Genomic DNA, 27,310 nt, shown 5'->3' on the forward strand with positions numbered 1-27,310 from the left:
TAGAGAGAACATGCACAATCCATTTTCTAGTACACGTGCTAGAAAATCTTGATTTATTGACTCTCAGTAATAGTTAAATTTTCTCTTGATATATTCACTTATCAAGAAATTATACGAGAAGCGCATTGCTTCTATTAAATTTACGAGTTCACCTTCAAGCAAATTATCAAGACATTCGGGACTAGCAATTATCCAAGTCTTTTGCTCTCTACAGGTTCATCCTCACATTCATCCAATAACTCGTAAGTTCATTTAGATGACTTTTAATTACAGATCTACTAGGATCTACTAGCTTATCGCATAAGCATTCCTAAACTCTGTAATAGTATTCTTACGAATCTCAAAAATTAGATTAATATATCGGATATTATTAGACTCAACCATTGTCTATGTATCCATCCAAAATATCTCAATTGATTTTGGATCTCATGCTACCAACAGAGGTATTGGTATCAAGTTTCGAGATACCCCCACATTTCAATTATTTTCAAGAATGTTTCATTACATTCCACTATTTATAGAAAATTCAATAATTTTCTATTTTAGATACCCCAAAATTTTAATATTTTACAGAATGTCAGAAAATATTCCAAAACTAATAGGAAATTTAATTATTTCCTTCTGTGGTATCATGTTTAAGGAACGATTAGCCCTTCGTAACTAATATCCTCAAATTCAGTGATAGTCTGAGCTGATCACAATCGTTTTGCATCTCTCTCAGAGCGCAACTCAAGCCTGCATCTACTCCATTTATTTAATGCGAGTAAGGTGCAACGACCTCATGAATATTCACGTTGCAAACAGAATTTGCCCGGTGATTATTCATCATCAAATTTATTCACTACCATCTTAATTATCTGTATTAAGTTGGATTTACCCTTGAGTTTATAGAGCACACATCTCTCTATTTAGCTTCAATATTTGACTCGACTACGAGTACGAGTGATAAATGTTTTACTATCAAACCAGACAGTAAACACGTATCGTGTCACTACCTCTCATCTGAGCAGATTTTACGTCATTCATTAAAACCTATAAGATTTTAATATCATGTTTAAAAAACTTCCCGTGGTTCTTATCATTAAAAATTCAATTACCGAATTTCTCTAAAATATTTACATGGTTCACACGAACCTACATTTCTGGCTCACCTACTGGTACAACCATAAAAGGCCCAAGGAAGAACATAAATCTTCAATAACCCCACATTCAGTGATCCTTGATCAACTGATGCGTTAGGGTTAACAACTTTTCAGATTCTCTCTGAAGTTCAGCATAACTACTGAGATCAATATTCGTCGTATTAAGTATCATATGGATCACTATAATAGGCTCGTGTGTCACTGCCGCAGCAGACCGATACCAACATGTGAAATTACTATTTAACTGGAGGAAAAATCCAACCAGAAAAATATAATTTATGTGCCGACCCATAACTTGTACTCCAGGCCCATAAGGTTTTTTAATGTGGAGAATCCTGAGCAATTGTAAATCTGGTTCACTTCAGTTGCCTACCTCGTCACATTATTTAACAACAAACATGTTACTGCATTCTATCCAGTATTACAAGTTTGTGATATAACTCCATTATTAAAGATTAAACAATAATAATTGATGCCTTATCATCACTCAACAATTATTAAAAAATTAATCACCAAATAATCAAGTTCCATCATGAAGGGTCACATTTATGTAGCCATATCATTTAATTGCATAACAATATCATGTTATGAACTTGCAAACACGCATGTAAACTATAGCATATACGATTCTTGTATCAGTGTACTAATAATTCCAAAATCAATTCAGAATTAAGAAATCAATCACCATGTTAACAAAACATAATAAGCTATCCATTAATAGCGAAAACATGGACGAATTATAAATTTGGGTTTAATCTACCAATTTATAATGATCAACCCGAGAGAGATGTCACCAAATATGTCCACTTGAATATAAGTTGATCATAAATCAATAACCATTAAAGCATCAATAGCCTTATAAGAAACCAATTATCCAACAACTTTGTGCTTACTTTTGCCTCGTACCTGTTATGCTTAAACAAAGCACCACTTAAAATCAAATTTATATTAATTTCAAGCACATGGCAACAAGTGATCAAAGAAATTAACGCACTAAATTTAATTTAATTAATGAGGCAAATAATGGCCACTCATATACCCATAAATAAATCCAATTTAAACAATGAAATTGACTTTTGCGTCTACTCACAAGAAAGTATGAAAATTGAAGAAAACTGCTTTAAGATTGTTACAATCTTGTACGATAAAGACATTATTATATATATATTGAATATATAACTAATTCATAAGACTATTGCTAATTCATAAATCACATAAGCATATAAGAATTAACAATTAAATTAGGAGAAGGGTTTGAGAAAACAAACAGAGATTGGATTTAATCTCGAGTCCAGAAAACTGTCTCCTTAAAGCAGTTTCGCCCCACACCATCCGTGTTTAGCGACTTGCTTCCCAGAATAAAACGAGATACTAGTATAATCGATAGATCGAATATACTCTCAGCGAACTTGAACTGAGCCCGAGAACTATCACCGGAATATTGAAAAAATTTAAGACTAAAGAGACCAAGAATGAAAGAGATGACTCTTATTTCCTTGACTTAATAAAACTGGTGCCCTAAGACTCTATTTATAAAGAGAGGCTCGAAAGGACTTATTTTTCTTTTCGATGTGCTACATGGTATTTATAAGAAAAACTAAGGAATATGTTTGTGCTACTCTCGATGTGGTACAAAACCACTTTTCATATTAAAAGGTAAAACTTTGGAACATCAGTTCTCATTCACCTTTTACTCATTTTGAGCGTGTTAATATGCGTTGGAATCCCCTCGAAGAGAAGAATACGTTCCAATAAATACACACCACTAACACATAATGTGTCTCACTCATATAGAGTCTCAAAATTATTCAGAACTTAGTCTAAAATACTAAGTTTGTCCAACATTTTAAAGGAATCTTGAAATAAGTTTCCTCAGAAAAAAATGCAGGAGTGTAGTAGTGCATCTATACTAGGGGGAGGCTCCTAATAGAAGCACCATGTTTGGTTGTGTAATGCTGCTTAATACCTCATCCTGCATTACAGAAGACAAGATTAGATATGTTATCCTAAATATAGAACTTCTTTATCTATCTCCGTTACAATAAAAGTTCCACATCTATTTAATAGAATTCATTTTTTTATAGTAAAATGATACAAGTACCTCCCCTAGAACCAGTTTCTGTTGAGAAATATCTGACCTTTAAACTTTTATAAGCAGGAGTGTGACGAGATAGCATTTCGCCAATTTTGCAGAGAATGGTATAAGTTCTCTAACGGACATTATTTCGAGTCGGTGCATCCACTGTTTCTCCATTTCTTCTACTTCGTGCTTTGTCAAAAGTTCTGCTAGACATGGTGCCTTTTGTGCTGCTTCCACTGTTGTCCTGCAATTTTTGGCTTCATCTTGACTGGAGCTAATGTATCTTCTTCACATTGCCTTTTTTATGACACAATGTGTGCCTCTGTTGACTTCGATTCATCAAGCTTTCTCATCTAGGAACAAAATTAAATTAAAATGAGATTCTCATTTGCATTGTGCATAAAGTAAAAACCTAATATAGCATTAATTCATAAAAACCTAATATAGCATTAATTCATAAAAACCTAATGTAGCATGTAGTAGTCGAGCTTTCATTATAAGCTGAGTGTTAGTTACCCAGACTCTTCATTTTGCTTCGAGTACCCGCATGGGTATGGATATTTGGACACTTATTTTAGGCCAAAAACATGTAAATTTTTCAGAATATTGCCGAGTCCGACACTTGAATACGAACCCGTGTCCGACACCTAAACCCGAGTCCGGCTAACATAGAGCTGAGTTGTACATTTCCATAGTGCGATTTAGTTCCTATTTAATTAATCTCTTCATATCATAATTTAGGTCTTCATCTAACCATATGACTCGGTGAGTTGCAAACCTGATTTCTTTGTTCATATTAGGCCTTTTTTACTGAAAACCAGCTGCTGGCATTCATTTATACCACTGCTCATTTCTCTGAGCATATTTCTCTTTAAGAGGATGCATACCCATATGTCTTTGAAGTTTCTTATGTCTCGATGAAAAAGTTGGCTGATTGAAAACTTAACAGCCGAGAATCCTCATTGCTATCAGATGCTAAATTGGGATCTTCTACTTCTACAGCTCGACGGGCTGAATGAGCTACAACTGTTGAAAGGTATCTCAGTTGATATGAGTTTATCGATGCAATTTGCAGACGACCATTTAGACCAGAATATCTGTACCATTGTATTAGAGAAACTAGAGGTTTGGTCTAGGGGACTCAATGAAGTTCTCTGATGAGTTTTAAGGGAATCTCTTGTTCAAAAACCCCTATAAAATTTTATAAACCAAAAAATAAAGTGCTGGTACAGATTTATTGAGTAAGTAAAACAAATTCATATCACTAAGAAGGAATTTACCCACACCACAAAAGGTTATATGCCCCTGATAAGGATCCTCGTATAGCTCCTTAAAATCCAATTTGAAGTCATGACAGACCAAATTCCTGCATGTTGAATTGAACATGACACACAAGTTAGTGTCCATTTCCATATATATATATATGATATATATATTCTTATATATTATAGACTCGCTTAAAATCAAGTAGAAATGGTAAATATTTTAACTGAAACTGACGGAAGAAGCATCTTATATACAAATACATTAAGGGGGACAGTCTCTAACAATGGTTTGACAACGGTTTGACAGAGAGCCCTTATATAACAAACGACTTTTTATTCTGTAATAAAAAAATAGTTATAGGGACTGTTAATGTCTGCTGTCCGAATAAACTATCTTTTTGCCTTCTTGTCATGGACCGCGGACATTATCTGCGGTTGAGATGTTAATGCAGGGGTCCATTTTCACCTAGTAAATAGAAATTTATTTCAGGTTCTAACCGCAGACAATGTCCGCGGTCCGTGAAAGTTAATTTCTCCCGATCGCTGACAATGTTCGCGGTCCCTATAAGTATTTTTTTTTAATCACAGCCGTTGGATAGTTGATCTAACGGACAAAAAGTCGTTTGTTGTATAAGGATTACTTGCAACGGTTTGCCAGGAACCCTCCCCATACATTAATTAGTTGAAATGACGTCTCTTTAATGACAAATAAATAATTACTTTATATACTAAATATTTCACATAAAAAAGTATATAGATAACTGAAAATTTGGTGATCAGCACCGTGGTGTAATGGATAAATAAGTAATATACAATAGATACTGTTGGAAAATATGGGTATAAGTCCCATATTGGTAAGTCATATTTTTGAGCATTATGACTAAAAGATGTGTGAGATATGATGATATTCTCTCAATAATGGAAATTATTATTTTCCATTAGAATTTGGCTCAAATATTATGGCATAAATTAATTTGATTTTGTTTCAGATTAATTGATATGGTGTATGTCTTGATATATTTAATCTGATTCTGTTTCAGATTATTTATGGAATAGAGTAGCTTGCAAGTATTACACCGATTCCATAATTAATGATATTTAATTATGGAAAAGAGTAGCGCACAAGTCTATCTACACCTATATAAACACCTCTAAGGCGTTAGGGTTAGACACACCAAAAACATATTCGCCTCTAAACACAAATCTCTCTCTCGGTGATAGTTTCGTGCCCGTTCAAGCTCGCTGAAGGTGCTCGTTATCCGTAACGCCGCCGCTACCTCGTTTTATCCTGGGAGGCTATCGACTCGCACATACGGTGAGAGGCGAAATAGCTTTAAGGAGACAGTTTCAACTGGACTCGAGGATCTCTCTTCTGTTTATATCTTTTCTTCCTCCGTTTGATTTCGTTTACTCACGCACACACTTGTTTGATTATTTGTATTAATCGCAGATTGTTTTCACAATCTTAAAGCTATTTATTTTATATACATCTGTGACTGATACATCTGTATCTGCTTATTTTGTTGAGTAACAGATCGATGGAGAACCAAACTGTGAACGATTCGATGAACATGACGGCTGATCCCAACGCACAGATCACTGGATCTGATGGGGTTCACCAGCAGTCGATTAACCCTAACGCACGGATCGTACGATCTGATGGGGGTCAAACGCCTGTTGGACATGTGCCTTCGGGACATGTGCCTGTGGGACACACTGTCATTGGACAGTTTAGTGTTACTCTTGGACAGATATCGGCAGGATTCACTCCTCCGATCATACCTGCGGTGCCTACTGGTGTGCATACACCTGTAGTACAGACACACGTACCATCTGTTTCACCCGTGGTGCCTGCTGCACCTGTTATGCCAACTGTGCCTGCTGCACATGCTGAAAAACCTGAGAAGTTCAACGGAACGAACTTCAAACGTTGGCAACAAAAGATGCACTTTTATCTGACCACGTTGCATATGGATCGCTTCCTTAAGGAAGAACCACCGTTGCTCACTGCTGAGAGTAACATGCAGATTGTGTATGCTGCTGATGCTTGGAAGCACTCCGACTACATCTGTCGGAACTATGTATTAAATTGTTTGTCTGACTCGTTGTATAACGTATACAGCGCGAAGCCAACAGCTAAGGTCTTATGGGAGTCACTTGACCATAAGTATAAAACCGAGGACGCTAGGGCAAAGAAGTGGATTGTTGGCCGCTTTCTTGATTATAAGATGGCAGACTCTAAGACTGTGGTCAGTCAGGTGCAGGAACTGCAGGTGATCATTCATGACATTCATGCTGAGGGAATGGTCATAAGTGAGTCTTTCTAAGTTGCTGCTGTTATTGAAAAGCTTCCACCTGGATGAAAAGATTTCAAGAATTACCTTAAGCACAAGCGAAATGAGATGTCTATGGAGGATCTTATTGTTAGACTTCGTATTGAAGAAGACAACAGAGGGTCCGAGAAGAAAGTTAACGTTGCCACTGAGAAGGCAAACATGGTGGAGCATGCTCAAAGCTCCAAGCCCAAGAAGGCTAATTCTGGTAAAGGGGCAAAGCTGGCACCCAAGGGAGGGATTTCGAAGTCGAAATTTCAAGGGAAGTGCTACAACTGTGATAAAGTTGGTCATAGGTCTTCTGACTGCAAGAAGCCCAAGAAGCCCAACAAGAAGAAAGAAGCAAACATGGTAGAGAATATCTCCAAGGAGATGGGTGACATAGACCTCTGTGCTACGGTCTCTGAAGTGAACCTGGTCGGTTCTAATCCACGTGAATGGTGGATTGATACTGGTGCTACTAGGCATGTTTGCTCAGACAAGGCGGTTTTCTCTAGCCTCAAAGCTTCCGATGCTGGTGAGAAGCTCTACATGGGGAATTCAGCAACTTCTACCATTGAGGGTGAAGGCACGGTGATCCCGAAGATGACCTCTGGGAAGAATCTGACTTTGAAGAATGTACTTTATGTGCCTGATTTTCGCAAGAACCTTGTGTCTGGTTCTCTGTTGAATAAGCATGGCTTTCGCATTGTAATAGAGTCAGATAAAGTTATTTTGTCTAAGAGTGGTATGTTTGTAGGCAAGGGTTATTTAACTGATGGGCTTTTTAAGCTCAATGTAATGTCGGTTAAGGACGATAATGAAATGAAGAATTCTTCTGCTTACTTGCTTGAGTCTCCTAATTTATGGCATGCTAGATTAGGACATGTAAATTATGACACTTTACGACGTTTAAGTGCAAAAGAATACATACCTAAACTTACTATCGATCAAAAACATAAGTGTGAGACTTGTGTTGAGGTAAAATTAACGAGATCATCATTTAAACGTCTGGAAAGGAACACCAAAGTGCTAGACCTAATACATAGCGACATATGTGATTTAAAATTCGCTCCAACAAGAGGATGAAACAAGTATTTTATTACATTCATTGATGATTGTACAAAATACTGCTATGTATATTTGTTGAAAAGCAAAGACGAAGCTATAGATAAATTTAAAATCTATAAGGAAGAAGTTGAGACACAACAAACTGAGAAAATCAAAACGATACGAAGTGATCGTGGAGGTGAATATGTTGAACCGTTTGGGGAATTCTGTTCACAACATGGTATAATCCATGAGGTCACTGCACCATACTCCCCTCAGTCAAATGGTGTGGCTGAAAGGAAGAATCGCACTCTGAAAGAGATGATGAATGCGATGTTGTTAAGCTCTGGGCTCCCACAATCGATGTGGGGAGAAGCCATCTTAAGCGCAAATAATATTTTAAATATTACGATGCGCAAGAATAAGGATGTAAGTCCTTATGAAATGTGGAAGAAAAAGAAACCAAGTTACCAACACCTGAAAGTGTGGGGGTGCCTTGCAAAGGTACTGATCCCTACACCGAAGAAGGTGAAGATAGGTCCTAAGACTGTGGATTGTGTCTTCATCGGATATCCTCCACACAGCACTGCATATCGGTTTCTTGTTCATGAATCCAAGATTCCTGATATTTAAAAGAATACCATTTTGGAATCAAGGAATGCCTCATTTTTTGAGACGATGTTTCCCTGTAATCCAGGAAACCAACAACCTACGACGTCTAAACGATCTCATGAGTCTGTAGATGACGATAATGAGAGTGACGAAAGTGAAGACGAAAATGTGGGGGTAGTGAGAAGGAGCAAAAGACAACGAACGGAGAAATCCTATGGGTCTGATTTTATGACCTATTTGCTCGAAGAAGGTGACCCAAAAACTTATAAGGAGGCGGTTACCTCACCTGATGGGCCTATATGGAAAGAGGCCATCAAAAATGAAGTTGATTCAATTATGCAAAATCATACTTGGGAATTAGTGGACTTGCCAACTGGTTGCAAACCATTAGGTAGCAAGTGGGTTTTCAAGAAGAAGTTGAAAACAAATGGAACTATTGATAAGTATAAGGCCAGACTTGTAATTAAAGGATACAAGCAACAAAAAGGCCTTGATTACTTTGATACATATTCTCCTGTAACGAGAATAACGTCCATAAGGATGATGTTTGCTATTGCTGCAATGCGTAATCTAACTGTACATCAAATGGATGTGAAAACAGCTTTCCTAAATGGAGACATAGATGAAGAAATCTATATGGAACAACCTGAAGGGTTTGTTGTCCCAGGACAAGAAAGGAAAGTGTGTAGATTGGTGAAATCATTGTATGGTTTGAAACAAGCGCCTATGAAATGGCATGAAAAATTTGATGAGGTCGTGCTGTCCAATGGTTTCAAAATCAATGAATATGATAGCTGTGCCTATTACAAGGATAACGAGAACAGCTATGTCAAGGAGAATGACAATGGCTATGTCATGATGACACTATATGTAGATGATCTACTTATTACTGGAAGCAATGATAAAGTTATCAAATCTACAAAGGACATGTTGAAATCAAGGTTCGACATGAAAGATATGGGACTAGCAAATGTAATTATGGGAATTCAAATTTCTAGAACATCAGAGGGTCTCGCATTAAGTCAACCACATTATGTTGACAAGATCCTTGAGAAGTTTCTTAAGGATGACTTTGAGAAAGCTAGGACACCTGTGGATATGACTTTGCACCTATCCAAGAACAAAGGTGTAGCTGTTTCCCAATTGGAATACTCGAGGATAATTGGTAGTCTGATGTACCTCATGAGTTGTACAAGACCAGACATTGCATACTCAATTAGCAAGTTGAGTAGGTTTACGAGTAATCCGGGAGCTGATCACTGGAAAGCGATTATAAGGGTACTAAGGTACTTGAGGGGAACTCGAGACTATGGACTGCACTATGGCAGATACCCAGCAGTATTAGAAGGATATACTGACGCAAATTGGATATCTAGCAAGAAAGCACTTAAGTCTACGAGTGGCTATGTGTTTACATTAGCTGCAGCGGTAATATCATGGAAATTCTCAAAACAAACGGTGATAACTCATTCCACGATGGAAGCTGAGTTTGTGGCACTAGATAAATGCGCCGAAGAGGCTGAATATCTACGTCAGTTTCTGGAGGATATTCCAAGATGGCCAAAGCCTGTAACTGCAATAGGGATTCACTGTGATAGTCAATCCGCTATTGGCAGAGCACAGAGCACGATGTATAATGGAAAGTCTCGTCATATACGACGACGACACAGTTCCATTAGACAATTGATCTCAACCGGAATTATCACTATTGACTATATACCGTCAAAGGATAATATCGCGGATCCACTAACCAAAGGGTTATCAAGAGAAGTGGTTGAGAAATCATCGAGAGGGATGGGCCTTAAGCCTATTGCTTAACGGCATCATGGTGGACACCCAACCATTGCTGACTGGAGATCCCAAGAACTTGGTTCAATGGGACAACTAAATCATGATGACCAAATCACTGTGGGGGTAACCCCTGGCCTGTTCCTATGATGAGGAAACAGTGAGACCCGTAAGGTACGAGGTTAAGCTTTGAGTCTTTAATGATCTTTGATGAATACATGGAGCTCAGGAGTGAACGCATGGAATTCAGTTGAGTAAACGCGGGTTACTCTATAAGATAAAGATCACCTATGTGGGAGAGAAGTGGGGCCGCTTCAAAGGAGAATTGCGAGGCACAATTCTTTAGAAACTTCTGCAGAACCAGGACGATGTTCCATGGCCAAAATGGACATACTCATGAGAGCTGAATGAGTCAGAAACGATATAGTGATAAGTATATCATCGTTTACATAAACGGTCGAACAGTTCAAGGACAAGCACGTCTACTGTCTACCAGTAAAGTCGGTATACTTACTCGAGCGAAGGTTCAAGGAGCATTCTCTACCTATCGTATGCTATATATGATCGAAGAAACTATCACCAAGTCAAACTCCGTGTCTGTCTGTCTGTCTGTCTGTCTGTCTGGTGTGTGCTACTAAGATCACCAATCTCACCCATGTGGGGGATTGTTGGAAAATATGGGTATAAGTCCCATATTGGTAAGTCATATTTTTGAGCATTATGACTAAAAGATGTGTGAGATATGATGATATTCTCTTAATAATGGAAATTATTATTTTCCATTAGAATTTGGCTCAAATATTATGGCATAAATTAATTTGATTTTGTTTCAGATTAATTGATATGTTGTATGTCTTGATATATTTAATCTGATTCTGTTTCAGATTATTTATGGAATAGAGTAGCTTGCAAGTATTACACCGATTCCATAATTAATGATATTTAATTATGGAAAAGAGTAGCGCACAAGTCTATCTACACCTATATAAACACCTCTAAGGCGTTAGGGTTAGACACACCAAAAACATATTCGCCTCTAAACACAAATCTCTCTCTCTCGGTGATAGTTTCGTGCCCGTTCAAGCTCGCTGAAGGTGCTCGTTATCCGTAACGCCGCCGCTACCTCGTTTTATCCTGGGAGGCTATCGTCTTGCACATACGGTGAGAGGCGAAATAGCTTTAAGGAGACAGTTTCAACTGGACTCGATGATCTCTCTTCTGTTTATATCTTTTCTTCCTCCGTTTGATTTCGTTTACTCACGCACACACTTGTTTGATTATTTGTATTAATCGCAGATTGTTTTCACAGATACATCATACATGTCATTAGAATAGATTCTTATGGAGGTGACTCACAAACAAAGGTGATAAAAAGGAGTACCTGGTAGATTAATATGCATAATTAGGCACAGTCGTCATATTGATCTCTTTATGTACTGTACACATAAGGCTTCAAAAGTCTTGGGACCAGATATTCCCGCAATTCAGTATGTGGACAACGTCCTGATTTTCTTTGATTTCCTGGCGATACTGCTGTAGAGATAGCTGGAAACACTGCATTCCGGGTAAGAGTGCTTCTGTAGAAATTTTAGTGACATCAGTCTTATATGGACTCTGGTTGCTGAAACTACCATGTACTAAAACACAAGTCCAGTGCTCCCTGTTTATTACTGATACATTTTTAAACACAATTTTTTTTTCATAAGCAAATCTTGGTTTCTTGTTTGTAACCTCTCCTGCAATTTATAATATGCAAGTAGTATATGAATACCGGAAACAGAGAAACGCAGAATTATAAATATTGGCTGATTAATTGTTTTCACTCTAAGATTCTCTCTTTCTATTTAGTTGAAATTTCCTTTTTAGTTTACTGCTCTATAAGCTAAAACTATCACTCTAGTGCCGTCCAGAAGTTGAGGCAGACAAACACTGAGATTGTAACAGCAAGCAAAGTGGCATTTCGATTCCTTATGGGTGTTGATTCGAATTCAGCTGTTTCTACAGACTCTGCCAACAGTGGCAGCATAGCATGTCCTCCCAGATTCCAGACTGATTGGTTTAAAAAACCTTGTGTCAGCTGGTCCTAAACTATCAGGTAATTCGGAGGTCGATGTTGGTAACAGGGATGCTCTCCTGCAACAAAGACAACGTAATGCAGACACCTATATGGCAATATCACTATCTGCAGGGTGCCGATGTTTTATGTGAACTAGCAACAAGGCGTATGGAGATTCGAGGCCCGAGGGTGTTTCACCTGATACGATCTGTTGTTTGTGTATTTATATAGAGGAGCAAACCTAGGGTAATCAAAGATATAGCTCAAGTAGTGGCAAACCTACTATAGAATGTGTTAACATTAGTCGCATACAAGATGACGAGGCCTCATGCTTCAAACACAACATATTCATTAACATAAAATGAGTTAATAAATGTGTTTGATAGATTAATATGATTACTCGCTACAATATGTAGCCCTGGAGCTATAATGAGCCAAAGTAGGTTAACTATCAATATCATATAAACAATTACTCCCTCCGTCCCAATTTATCTGTCTGTTTGACTTTTTGTGGTCAAATTAACTCAATTTTGACCGTAAATTAAACATCAATCTTTCATTATTCTGAAAAACCGAAGAATACGTATTAAAGTAGATTACATGTACTTTCTAATGATATATTTTTTATAATTTTTTTCGATTATATATTATATGAAATTTTCAGTCAAAATTTGGTCAATTTGACCACAAAAAGTCAAACATGACAGATAAATTGGGACGGAGAGTAACTTTAATTCTTCTGTCATTGGCATTCGCGGGCATTCGCGAAAAATAACTTAGCCTAAAAATGTCAACGGTCTTTCTAATGTGTGCCCAAGAGCACACAATAAGCACTGACTCCCATGAGTTTGGTGCATTTTTATTGGTGGAGTTTTTGTAAATGCAAGGGGGTCCATCAATATTTATGATTAGAGAACCAATCAAAATACACCAAACTCATGAAAGTTAGTGCTTATTGTGTGACCTTTGACACACATTAGAAAACCCGAAATGTCAAATGGGGCAAAGAAATCAACATTTCTTTTAAGGAGCTTAACACATATGTTGCTGTGATCTAATTTATGTTCCTGAGCTACAAATTGTCTTGAGTGTTTTGGATAACAAATGTGATCTCCTCCTGTGAGGCAATGCAAGAAGATAAATTCATAATATATCGAAAATTAGATGGTCTGGAGCTGGACTTACCCTCCTGTCAATGGAAATGGATGCTAAACTCAACTCAACTCAACTCATTTCAGCAGCCTCGACTAGCTCACCTTGTCTCACTTGATTGGGTTACTCCAATGAACAATTTTAGTTTTCCCAGAATAAAGAGTTTCTTGGTTAGACATTGTGAATTTCAATGAAAGAGAGTTGTGTGTTATTGTTCGATCGATCGAGAGAGATAATGCAGAGATGTGGCATGAGAGAGATTATGACCACATTAAAAAGTTAAAAGGAGTCCACACGTGGTGATACGAACAAAATTTTATGTTATAATGACAACAGTGGAACACACAGTAGTATATTAGTTTGTTCTTTTTTTGAAGCTGTAACTCTTTCATCACAGCTTGAAAGAGTTACAGTACCTTACTTTTTGCTGCACCATGTAATTGTTGTTGAACCCGTGCTAAAACAAAAACCGGTTGTGGAGCGTCGATCATTTATATCACCAGCCCAATCTGCATCTACAAAACCAGTCAAAGAGTACTTCATATTATGTTTTTACATCAACCCATAACTGAGAATGACCTTCACATAACGGAGAATCCTTTTTGTTGCAATTAGATGACCTTCATATGGTTTATCCATAAACCATATGAAGGTCATCTAACTTCCCCCAAACTCTTCATCTCAAAACGAACAGATAACTCATCACAAAGGTGAGAAATTTCATTATTGGCACCTCCCGTAATAATCATGTCATCCACGTAAAGAAGAAGCAGGGTACACTTATTGTGTGCCCTTTTGATGAACAAACTTGGATCTGCATTTGAAGATTTAAAACCACAAAAGACAAGATATTGAGCTATCTTACCAAACCAAAGGTGTGGAGACTGACGGAGGCCATAGAGCGACTTTTTGAGCAAACACACATAATCAGGAACTCCTTAGACACAAAACCTTTAGGCTGTTCCATGAATATATCACAATCAAGTTCTCCATACAGGAACGCATTTTTCACATCTAGTTGCCACAATTTCCAACCATTACTAGCGGCAAAAAAGATGACAGTACGGATAGTCATCATTCTCGCAACTGGGTTGAATGTCTCTTCATAATCACGACCATATTGCTGAGAAAAACCACGAGCTACAAGCCGAGCTTTGTGCCTTGCAATAGTGCCATCCACATTCCTTTTTAGTTTGTACACCCATTTACATGTAACCAATTTTGCATCTACTGGTTTTGGCACCAGCTGTCAGGTACAATTCTTGTTCAAAGCTGAAATTTCCTCTTGCATCGCTTCTTCCCATTCATGAATTCCTCTTGCTTCTTCGTAACACTTAGGCTCATTTTCCTCATTCATAGAGAAACATGCCAACACTGAAAATTGATTTGTATCAACCTCATAATTGTTAAGATAAGAAGGTTGTTGTCTTTGCCTCTTCGACCTTCGTGTAAGAACTTCATGTGATTGGTTGTTTTCTTCATTCAAAGAAGCTTTTGTTCCCTTATTACAAGAAAATTCTTCTTCAAGAAAGAGAGGAAGATTTGAAATGCTTTTATCTTCATTTGAACCAAAGTTGTAAGTTGACACTTCATCGAAAACCACATCGCGGGAGATGGTAACATTATTTGTCTCTGGATCCATACATTTCCATCCCTTTTTATGTGTATCATAACCGATAAACATACAACACTTAGCCTTTGGATCAAGCTTCGTTTGATTATGTTTGTGCACGTGAACATAACAAATAGAACCAAAAACACGAAAGTAGCTAACATCTGGCTTGCTTTCATACACATATTCAAAGGGGCTTGGATGTTTACCCGGCCATGGAGGCAAACGATTTACAACGTGACAAGCCGTTTCAAAAGCAGCAGCCCATAACTCTCTTGGAAGATTATTTCTGTGTAACCAGGACAAGCATACACATGTCAAATGAGCAAGCTTACGCTCCGCGATGCCATTCTGTTGCGGAGCATCTGTACATGTTAACCGGCGCCGGATCCCATGTTCCCTGTAATAATTGTTAAACTGGGAAGACACAAACTCTCCACCATTATCTGTGCGCAAGCATTTTAATGGAAGCTTAAATTCTTTCTCGACCTCATACTTGAATTCTTTAAATTTTGACAAGGCCTCACTTTTGCATTCTAAAAAATACGCCCATGTGAAACGAGAGAAATCATCCATAATTATCATTACATAACGACAACCACTATAACTAGGTGTTCTTGTAGGTCCTAAAAGATCAGAATGGACCAACTCTAGCAACTTGCTTGCTCGATTACTAGAATTCTGAAAAGGAAGACGGTGAGATTTTCCGTATTGACAACCAGAACATACCATGTTCTCATGAATATTTTTAAACATAAGAACACCATCTAAAAGTCTATCTTTAGAAATTTTATCAAGTAACTGATACCCAACATGTCCTAAGCGAGCATGCCATAATGTTGAATTTACATTCCTACCTGTCTTTTCAACATAAGCCTCATTTGCCGACAAAACATACACAGATTCTTTTCTTTTTCCGGTAAATAAAACATCAGCACTAATAGGATCCACATTTGAAAGTAATTGAACATTATTTGGACCAAAAATTACATACCTTCCCGAATTTGTAATTTGTGAGACAGAGGCAAGATTCTTCTTTAAGCCTGGAACATGATAGACATCGTCAAGACGAACACCTTCAGCATTATCTTCATTATATAACCCTTCCTTGATTACTAGATGTAAGGAGTTAACAGCGGTCACAATGACTTTATTCCCACAGTATGGACGCACACTAGATAATAAATCAATATTTCCCGTTGCATGATGTGAACAACCTGAATCAACAATCCATTCTTTAGTGTAATCAATTGACGAATTGACAGCTGTTGTTGCGTCGGTCGGGTGCAGTACAGAGGTCAACGTCGATGCCTGATTACTAACTTCAATTGACAGACATGTCTCCCACTTTACTTGTTCAGATGCGCTGCTTTCATGAACAACATTTGCTCCTGCTTCTTGCAATTTCACTCGACAATTTGTCTTAATGTGACCATGTTTCCCACACCGATCACATGTCACTTTTACTCGACAATCACGTTTGATATGTCTTGGCTTTCCACATCTGTAGCAACTCCTGGAAGAATTCCTTGACTTCTCCTCGTTTACAAAATACTTTCGATCACCAGTTGAATTCTTTGTAAAAGAGCTCCTCCTTTGCTCCTTAGAGTAAAGAACATCTTCCTTAAAGACTTGATTATTACCACCCGCAGCTTGCTTCGTTAAAGCTTCCTGATTAGAGAGTAAATTCTCTAATTCAATGATAGAGGGTTGGGTAGCCCATCCTTGAACCGATGATATGAAAGGCATAAACTCCTTTCGTAAACCACGAATGAGGTAACGACGTAGACGTGCATCCTTCACAGGATCCTCCTTATCCAATTCTGAGATTTCAGATCACAAATTTTTGACCTCTAAAAAATATTTCTCAACTGAGAGAATACCTTGAATTGTCATTGCTAATTCGTTCTCAAGATACTGTAATCTAGCCGTGTTCTTTCTGGTAAACAACTTCTCAAGTGTTTCCCAGACCTCCTTCGGTGACGTTGAATCCCGTACATGCTCAATATATTCTTTACTGATTGATGTCCGTAAAGCAAATAAAGCTTTTCCACTCTTAATCTTCCACTTTCTACGCAACTCAGCATTCTGGGCAGTATCTGCAGGAATGTTTGTTTCATCACCGGATATGAGATCCCATAGATCATGCCCCTGTAGATAGGCTTCCATGCACAACTTCCATGCACAGCTTCCAATAGTTATAATTGTTACCAACCAACTTATCAATAGAGGCACTGGATAAAGCACTTCCACCACTCATAGTTCTTCAATAATAATATAACAATACCTTAATAAAATTACCTTGGCTCTGATACCATGAAACAAGTTAAATATATAGAGATTTGGAACAATAGATATTTAAGTATGTTATTATTACTGAATAAAACAAGCTAATAAGCAGAACACAGAAAACTTAATATCTAAAGTGCTTGAGATACACCTATCTAAAGCGTATCCTAATTTATAGAATAAGAAGAACCCAGCTCAACTAAAAACAAGGAACACTACTTTAACACTCCTAATTTTATTCAACTATATCCACTACCATAATCTAATCCCTACAATATAGAAACAGAAAAGACTATTTCAAACTTCTGAATATCTGATTAAGAACACTAGTAATGAAAATGAGTTGTGGTACCCAGTCGGAACCTAGTCTTGTGTTTTATCCATGACTCTCGATGTCCATATAAAATTATAATTTATAATATATTAATAATATATGAATATAATTTTTATTTTAATATATATATATTAATATTTATTTATTTATTTTAATAATCGGTTCGGTTCGATTTATTTCGGTTCGGTTATATGCGGTCTTTACCGGTTTCAATCTGATTTCAGTTTTGATTCGGTTTTCTGCTCAGCCTAACGCTTGATTGTATAGATTGGGGGTGGGGACTTGACACGTATTTTAGTGTTCCTAAAGTTTCGTAAATATTTTTTTAATTTTTTTCTTTCGAATAAAAATTTGATGATTAAATTTTAATTTAAAAAATAATCCAAAATAAATTATGGAGGTACACTTTATATTCAACATAAAATGGGTGTCGAAAATTGAAAAATAAAACTGTATATTATTCGAAGGGACACATTGAGTAGCTTTTTAATTTATTGAAACATTTTATTCAACAAATGGTGTATCAACCGTGACAACGGGTCGGATTCAAATCGGTTATTGTAAAATATAAATCTAAATTTAAATATTTTTGGGTTATTTAAATCCAAATTTGTCGGGATCTTGATCAGATCGGATCGGATATTTTTTAGGTATCCAATATTACGAATAATATAGTCAAGTTTAATATTATTTAAAAATACAAATATCATTAATTATATTTAAATTTTAGGTAAAATCAAAATAAATTAAATAATAATTAGTCAAACGCGTTAAAAGACATAATATTTAGTGTTTCATCACAAACGAATTTTTGTTGTAAATATTTGAAAAGTACATCTTAAATAATAAAAATCGATTTTAAAATAGAAAGTTATAATTCGCTAAATAAGTATGACAATCTTGATATTAATCTATTATTACAATACTACTCGAATAATAAAAAAAATGTAAATTAAATGTTTTGATAAAGAAAACATAACATATTATATATTATTTATGTGTCGGATTTTAATCGGGTTTCGGGTTTGGATTAGATTTCGGATTGGTTCGATGTCGTTAAATCCAAATCAAAATTTAAAACTACGAATTTGATATATACAAAACTTCACATTTCGGATCGGGTATCCATCAGATCGGATTAATTTGTAATCCCTATTCAAATATATGGACCACTCTCAGATATAGATGCACAAAAAGTCAATCGGGTCGGGTTTTATTCGGACTTTAAAAAACCCGGTTTTATAAAAACGGATCGAGACATTAAAATCAGGTCGGGCATATAAGGCTCGTTTTAGGCCTTCGGGTTGGGCCGAACCGGGCTTTATCCAGGCTTTTTATTTAAATATGAAAATTTATTTTAATATTTTATAACTCGAATTATGAGTAGTTTTTAAATACAGGAGAAAATAATATCTTGATATAACAAATAGTATAGTTCAGACACCGAAATAAATAATTACTTTTTAATATAATATATATATATATAAATAATCATGTATACCTTAATTTCTTCTAATATTATAATAAAATATTTTAAAAATTATAAAAATTATTTTATATTTTTAAATTTTCTATAAAAAATTCGGTTTTTAATCGGGTTTTTGAAAATGTCCGGATTTTTATCCGGGGGGGCCTTTTTAAATTTCCTATTTTTATCCGGACTTTTTTAAATTCGAGATTTTATCCGGATTTTTCGAATTTCGGGTCGGGCCATATTTTAGAGAAAAAAGGAGACCCATTTAAGGCCCGCAGGCCGGCCCGAACTGAGCCGAACTTTAATTTTGGATCAGATTTTTCGGATTTTTACCGAATCAAATCAAATTGTACTTCGAATTTCGAATTTTTTGAACATCTCTGGTTTCAGCAATCCCCCGTATGATAGATTTGCCAAAGCAAATGCGTATTTACTCGGGCAAGTCCGTCAACTTGGTCGGTTCAAAGATAAATGAAACGATCCATCAAATAGTATGGTGGCAATCTAGAAAATCGTATTATTTGTCAGGTCGTAGTTTCGAGAGGATTTCTATTCCTATTTCAATTCAAAATTGTATTTCTATGGATTTGAGTTCGTAATAAAATCCCAGCTTTTTGTCAAAAAAAAAATACTGTCGATACGGCCTAAAGTGGTTTTTAGCCCAAAATCAAGAAAGCCCATCACCTGCTGCCAAGTTGGCATTCGACCAGCATAATTCTACGGCCAGTTAAAAACAAAATTATGAGCACGTTTTGATTTAATTTAAGATAAAAACACCTAGATTTAAAGTGTTATATTTATTCTTAGTTAAACATGATTATTTAAATTTAATATCTTTTTAATAAATTTTAATTTAATAATAAATAATTATTCAACATATACAAAAATAATCAAGTCAAATAATATAAAATAAGTCATATCACATCATAATTCAGTTTTCGTGGTAATACAATCAAATGATTTATTGAAGTAATTATATATACATTTACCTCATTTATGACATCTAATTTGAGCTATTCATATCAACAAATTAAAATCAAATAATTATGTATTTGAATACTAAATCACACCAAAATACATCTAACTTTTATAAGAAATTAAACTTTTCAGCATCTAGAGGTTTGACTGAGTGGTTGTCAAGTCTTATGTGGCATGACACCCTTAGTTGCCGACCTATTGAAGAGGTTGATAAGGGGTTGTCAAATCTTACGTGGCATGACATCCTTGGTTGTCAACCTATTGGAGTTTAATGGTTACCAACAGGTTGCTTATCAAGATTACCAAAATTTGGCAACTTCCTAAAATCGTTAAAATACATATACAAATGTAAAAAGTTTATATCAATAATATCTTTTTTACTTTATGAGTCATTTACAATTTAATTTAAGGGATCACATAGACAACAATTAAATGTTACTAATTATTGAAGTAAAATATTGTCAAGTTGATATAAAATTGAGTGAAAATAAAATATTAATATATATGATGATTTGGCAAAGTTGGCAACTAGTTTGACAACCATTATTGGAGATGCTTTTACAAAAACATGCCACACACAAAAGTAAAAGTAAGGGCCTGCCGATAAATCTTATAAGCCAGCTTATTGGCTAATAAGCTCACAAGTTGTGAGTCACAACAGCTTATTGACGAGTGTTTGTCGACCTAACTTATAAGTTGAATTTACAATTTATAAGTTGATAAGTTGAATGTTAGTAACTACATACTTTTTCTCAACTTATTTTTTATTTTTGATTTTTTTATTAGTTTTAGTTTTAAAATATATTTTTTTTAAATGTTAATCAAACTTAAAATATAAGAATTAAAATAATTATATTTAAAAATTATTTATTTTAGTTCATTTAAATAAAAAATTCGGACTTATAAGTTAAATTATCAAAACACTTGTATAACTTGTAAGCATTTATCGACTTATCAATTATCGGTCACTTATTCGATTTAAGTCATAAGTTACTTATTTTAAGATTTCCCAAACGGTGACTAAATATATAAGAAACAACTATCACAAATTTTGACCAACCTGCCGGCAAGGGTTGACTCGATTGATTTAAAAATGGATAATTATCATATTAAATTTACTAGATAAATTTTAAACAAAAAATATAAATTTTGTTGAAACATAATGTAAAATGTAAATACCTATAATAAATATATTACGAGTTAAAGTACCATGTACAATTTAAATATATATAATTTGATACATGAAAAAACAAAACATTAAAAAATTAAAAGAGCTAGATGACGAAATCACCACGACACGTCAATCCTCACCAAAAGCCAAAGTGAGGATATTTTTGTCAACTAATGCCCCTCTCCGACATAATATTAAATTATTCCGTACACGAGTGGGTCATAAATTTGTAATATAATAATAAACCCAACAATTAAATATATAATAATAAACCCAACAACTAAATATTAAATCAATACAATACTCTCCTACTCCTTCCGTCCCATATTATTTTTCTCATTTTGACTTTCGCTACTATTCGTGGTAAGCGATAAACTATTAATTTACGTCTAACCTATAAAATTAAATATAGTCATGAGTGATTTTGTTGGATTCGTATTTATGAGTATTTTAATACAATAAAATTTTTATATTTAATATTAATACGGTATTAAAGATATTAACAATTAAAAGTGTGCATTAACAAACGTATCCAACACAAAGATGAAACGTTTTCAGGGACGAAGGGAGTATTAAAGTCACCTTTTTGCAGATCCAAAACACAAAATTTACTTATTACCATATCTGTTATAAGAATCGTCGATTTTTCAAAAATCGTCGATAAATCGTTGAAAACTCGGTCAAAAATATTTGTCTGATTTGATCGATTTTTAAAAATCGTCGATAAATCATCCGATAAATTACAAATTAATAATTCAACCGAATAAGTCCGATTTCCAAAATATGTTATTATCACAAATTTTCTCTTCTCAATTCTGATTACAAAATTTACACACACTGAAACACACACAAAGGTTGTTCTTGTTTAATGATACGATGAAGAAGTGTGGTTCGGTTCAGTTCAGTTACGGTAATATCATAAACACCCTTTTCTTTAATTCTTTTTCACCCCCATACTTTTGATTTGATAGATCCTCGTCTTATTTACTGTTGTTTTTTTTTTAATTTTTAATTTTTAATTTTTTTTTTCACTTTCTTGGACACAAACTCAGAAATTTCTGCACTCTTTCCCTTTGGTTTGTTGTTGTTGAAAACTCTGAATATTTTAATATTATATATTTTACATTCACCTCTTTTTCTCCCCTCTTTTTTATTTTTTTTACACACACTAAACACACACACAAAACCTTAAATTTTTAGTTTCTTGGTGGACATCGATGCCTGATAATCGCCAGGTTAAGAGGAATGTTGGTGCCCCTAATTCTACCAATCCGTCTCATGTTCAAGGTACTTTCTTTTTCCGTGTTTGTATGTATATGTTTGTGTTTGTATGTATATGTGTTTTTGCTGTGTGATCAGAACTTTAAAGATCAGTTCTTGATGGGTTCAAGAACTTGTTGAATATAAAGCTGTGATCTTTAGAATGTGATCAACTTTTTTTTTTCAATTCTTGATTTTTTTAGATTCTTGGTTTTTATTTGTTTAGTCTATTTTGTGTTTCAAGAACTGCTTGAATATAAAGCTGTGATCTTTAGTATGTGATCAATTTTTTTTTAAAATTCTTGATTTTTATTTTAGTGTATTTGTGTTTCGAGAACTGCTCGAATATAAAGCTGTGATCTTTAGAATGTGATCAGCTTTTTTTTTTTAATTCTTGATTTTTTATGATTTTTTTTTGTTTAGTTTAGTCTTATTGTGTTGCTTAACCTTTACTTGCAGAAAAGATAGTATTTTTTTATGTGGGTGTCAGAGATTTTCTGATATTTGTGTGTATTTTGTGTATATGTGATTGTGTATGTGTAACTGCAGAGTCTTTAAGGAGGCTGAGAATCCAGACTAATGAGAATGATGGTGGTGCTGGTGGTGATATAAGTTCGTATCCGGATCGTCCGGGGGAACCCGATTGTTTATATTATATGAGAAATGGAATGTGTGGTTACGGGGCTAATTGTCGATTTAATCATCCTTCGAATTTAGGGTTGCAGGTATTGGTATTTTTAATTAGATGTTTAGTTTGGCTGCAGAGGTATAAGAGTAAAGATTGTGTAAAATAATAGTTAATTTTGTAGTATGCTGTATGCTGGTGGTCCATTATCAGTTTTAGAAGATTCTATATGTCTAGTATTTTTATTGTTAGTGATGACAATTTAATTTACAGATTGGTCAGTATGGAGCTGAACTGCCACAGAGAGTTGGACAACCTGATTGTGGGGTAATATATCTTGGCCATCTGAGACTGTTGTCTTATTATATTATTATAATATTACATAAATGCATTACCCTTTTCATTTCCAGTTCTTTTGGGTGGGGATTTTTGTAACAGAGTAACTAAAGTTTTGAGGTTGGGATTAAATGAGATTTAAGCTATAAAGATGATTAGCTTAGCCAATGCTTTCAGTTTCACATGAGAGTTTACTTCAGAATGTGAAATTTAGATTAGTTAAGTACGTACTTTGGCTTTGCTAATGCAGTATCATTATGTTGTTCGTTTAGAGGATCAACTTCTTTTCTCCGATAGTTTATATATAGGCTTGTGCATTGCAGTACTTTCTGAAGACAGGTACGTGCAAATATGGAGCATCTTGTAAGTATCATCATCCACAGGATAGGCATGGTGCTGGACCCCTCGTACTGAATACTTTGGGGCTTCCTATGCGTCAGGTGATTATCATTAAATTTCTTACTGAATAGGATTAGTTTAATTGATCACTATTAGTTTGTCTTCTATGTGCCAAATGTTATATTTGAAGCCATCTTAACCAATAACCAAATAAGTAAGAATAGTAGTGTGAATTACTACTTTTGATTTTTGAAGTAGCGGTCCAACTGGGACTTCTTAAATTGTGAAAGTAAAATCTTTTGCTAATTAATTTGCATTTCAATGTCTTTAGTAGAGAATTTAATGTGTAGTAGTTACCTAACAAAGGAAACTTGCGTCTTGTTCAACTCACATAGGTAGCTATGGAAAGATTATTTTCTTTTCTATCATCATTGTTTTAGCTAAATTTTTGAATTTTATATATCTTGTTGTATTTTTCAGGATGAGAATACATGCTCCTATTACATGCGCACCGGAGCTTGCAAGTTTGGGATCGGGTGTAAATTCCATCATCCTCAACCTGATTCCTCCTTACCTGTTACCGGACCTGCTGCTTATGGATCAACTGCTTCCTGGTCTTCACTGAAATCAACATACATATCTGCTCCTCAATCAGGTTCCCAGACCTACATGCCAGTCATTTATCAGCCCTCTCAAGGCACGGTATCCGCACCAGAATGGAATACTTATATGGTTAGTAAGAGTTACTTGTATTGACTACCAACGGGGTAATGTGATTTTCTGATGTTCTTTTATGACTAGCTATCCCTTAACAAGTTTTGGCATTTAAGTTCAATTGATCTTTTAATAAAAAGCTGCTCTGGGCTAGAGGTGTAGGTTAAATGGTTCTGATTTCTTCTCTTGTTTGATTGATTGTCTTTGTTGTGCTCAACTGCTTTATAATCTGGTGTAAGATACACAACTGTTATGAGTTATTAGGATAAACTTACCTAAAATTATTCCTGTAATGCCTATCGTGGCTATTTTACTACTGTTCGAATAAGCTGTTGACATTATGATTAATTGATGATATTGGTTGTATTTGCTTACATTTACATATGATTGTCTTCAGTGCATTGGAATGAGCTTGTTGTATTTTCTGAAACTTCCTTTGCCTACTTTTAGGATGGATACGTAGTTGTGTTTAAGTAGATCGGTAATTACATAATTACCCTCTGGACCTGCTTGTTTGTGTCCTGAATAGCTTATGCTTATGCTAAATTATAGTTTCTTTGCATTATAGTGACTCTGGAATGTTGTGTTTTCAACTTAAACATTGACAGTTGATAACTGATTTACTTGCAGTTAGTTTATCTTTTTGATTAAATTTAGTAACACGTTGTGCTGCAATGATGTGGTCAAATTCAAGAATTGCAGTCATCAATACTTTCCCCGTCTGTACAAATATTATTCCTTTCATTTAATTTTACATGTTTGTTTGGTGTACTGAATGCGGCTTATGAACAGAGATGCATGTGTCCTACCCAACAATTTAGCTTTTGATTTACTGTTAGTTTCATCATTTTGTTACTCAGGGATGAAGGTTATCAATTATTTAACATATTTCAGTTCAGTTTAGAACTTCTGAGCTTCACCTTGTTTTATAATTCAATTCCGGAATGCTGCATCAGAATGATAGTTTTAAAGAACTAATATAATCCTTCATGTGCTGTCATAATGCAAAATTCTTCTACGTGTATCAGAGTAATTTGAGCCCTGCACCATCCACCAATTTTTACGGCGAGTCAGGATTCAGCGGACCTGTACCTCTTTCGTCAGCAGGAGTTTCTAATCTGCCTGAGAGACCTGATCAACCAGAATGTCGATACTTTATGAATACAGGAAGCTGCAAATATGGAGCTGATTGCAAGTACAACCACCCAAGAGAAAAGATTGCCCAAATAGCAGCTAGTTCTATAGGTCCACTTGGCCTTCCTTTAAGACCTGTAAGTTAAACTCACACATATTCGCATAACTGGTCTTACTGCTCTGCGAATTAGTCCCAAATTAACAATATCTTTATAATTTTTAGTAAAGCTTGTTAATCTCCACGTTTTGTAGGGGCAAGCTGTATGCTCATATTACAGTATGTACGGACTTTGCAAGTTTGGCCCCACTTGTAAATATGATCACCCTTTGTTGGGATATTCATATAATTATGGTATGAACCTGCCAGCTTTATCTATACATCCAACAACGAACTTTCCTTATCAAAGAAATTCGTCAACAATTCATTCGCTGGAGTCATCTCCCTCGAAGTCACCCAAATATCACGACTGGACAGGTAAACAAGAAGCTGCAAGCAACAAGAACTCAAATGGTAACACCCCTGAAGATTCCCTAGAGAAAGCCGGGTCTCCATCAGCTAAGGCAGAGGTTCCAGAAGGTCACTCAGATTGAGAATCTTACCGCCCACTTTTTTGTTTTACAATTCTTGCTTACTGAGCTGTTACTGACTTTTATGTGAACGGAAATTTATAACCTGTACTCGTTAAACCCCCATTTACCTGGTTTTCTCTGGGGCCGTAATTGTTACACGGGGCTAATTGGAAAGAGTCAAAACTATGGGATGTTAGATGCTTTTCTATTTAGTGAATAACACTGGCGAAATTACTGTTGCTTAACTTATGCTTATTTTGTTTTGAAGTCGATCATGCTACGTTTCTTCCTTTGAAGATCATAAATAGTTTGTTGTATAATTGTTTTGTGGAAAATGTTAGAATAAAATTTTGTGTAGTGAAATTTAATTTGTTAACTGTTACGTGACTTCCCATAAAATGTCTTGTTTACAGTAGACTGGTTTTATAGATTCAAGATTTGAGATGAAGAGTGGAACTTAAAAACAAAACTGTAGAAATGAAATACTACCAAAACCGAGTAATATATCATTTGTTTTTTACTGGTACCTGTTATATGTCGTCTTCTATATATGCAAGATCTAAGATGAAGGGTGAAAAGAGCGCTCATTTGGAAACAGCTGCTAGCTATGGTCAATCCTGGTTCAAACTCTGGGTTCGTAAAACTATCATCAACGATAGCTCTTTGTGGATCATTGGTAAGCCTTTTATATGCTCATGGATTCCTGGAGAAGTTCAGAACTTGAGAAGTGTTGTTACGTAGTTCATCTCGTATAACATTGGTAATGGTCAAAGGACTTCACTTATTTTTTTGCTCCTTCCTTGGTATAATGGAGTTGCTATATGCTTTAGTAGAGATGATCCCATGATTTCCCATTCTGGTCATAGCTGTATTGTTAAGGTATCGGCTGTTTTATCTCCTCCAGGCTGGTCTCTCCCGACGACAAACTACCACAGCCTGTTAATGTGGAGGCAAAACTTTCAATTTCTCTGGTATTCGGCGAGCTATCAGACTAGATGGTTCTCCTACTTGTATTCA

General features: G+C 35.4%; 1 protein-coding gene across 1 annotated transcript; it reads left to right on the forward strand.

The window, feature by feature from the left end:
* Positions 1–22,198: 22,198 nt before the first annotated feature.
* LOC141711322 (zinc finger CCCH domain-containing protein 3-like) lies at positions 22,199–26,538 on the forward strand. The gene is made up of 7 exons (XM_074513700.1): positions 22,199–22,602; positions 23,125–23,300; positions 23,474–23,527; positions 23,860–23,976; positions 24,356–24,607; positions 25,618–25,860; positions 25,976–26,538. Exons 1-7 carry the CDS (start codon positions 22,533–22,535, stop codon positions 26,312–26,314), a joined length of 1,251 nt encoding a protein of 416 aa, XP_074369801.1. The 5' UTR covers positions 22,199–22,532; the 3' UTR covers positions 26,315–26,538.
* The last annotated feature ends 772 nt before the right edge of the window (positions 26,539–27,310 follow it).

Source organism: Apium graveolens, chromosome 3 (genome assembly GCF_009905375.1).
Source record: "Apium graveolens cultivar Ventura chromosome 3, ASM990537v1, whole genome shotgun sequence".
NCBI classification, from domain to species: domain Eukaryota; kingdom Viridiplantae; phylum Streptophyta; class Magnoliopsida; order Apiales; family Apiaceae; genus Apium; species Apium graveolens.

What these genes read in the sequence shown, in the direction of transcription:
- LOC141711322 (XM_074513700.1), top strand. Translation starts at nt 22,533, where the DNA reads ATGCCTGATAATCGCCAGGTTAAGAGGAATGTTGGTGCCCCTAATTCT. An exon ending in CTTCGAATTTAGGGTTGCAG is followed by an intron (nt 23,301 to 23,473) that starts GTATTGGTATTT and finishes TTTAATTTACAG; the next exon opens with ATTGGTCAGTATGGAGCTGA. An exon ending in TTGGACAACCTGATTGTGGG is followed by an intron (nt 23,528 to 23,859) that starts GTAATATATCTT and finishes TGTGCATTGCAG; the next exon opens with TACTTTCTGAAGACAGGTAC.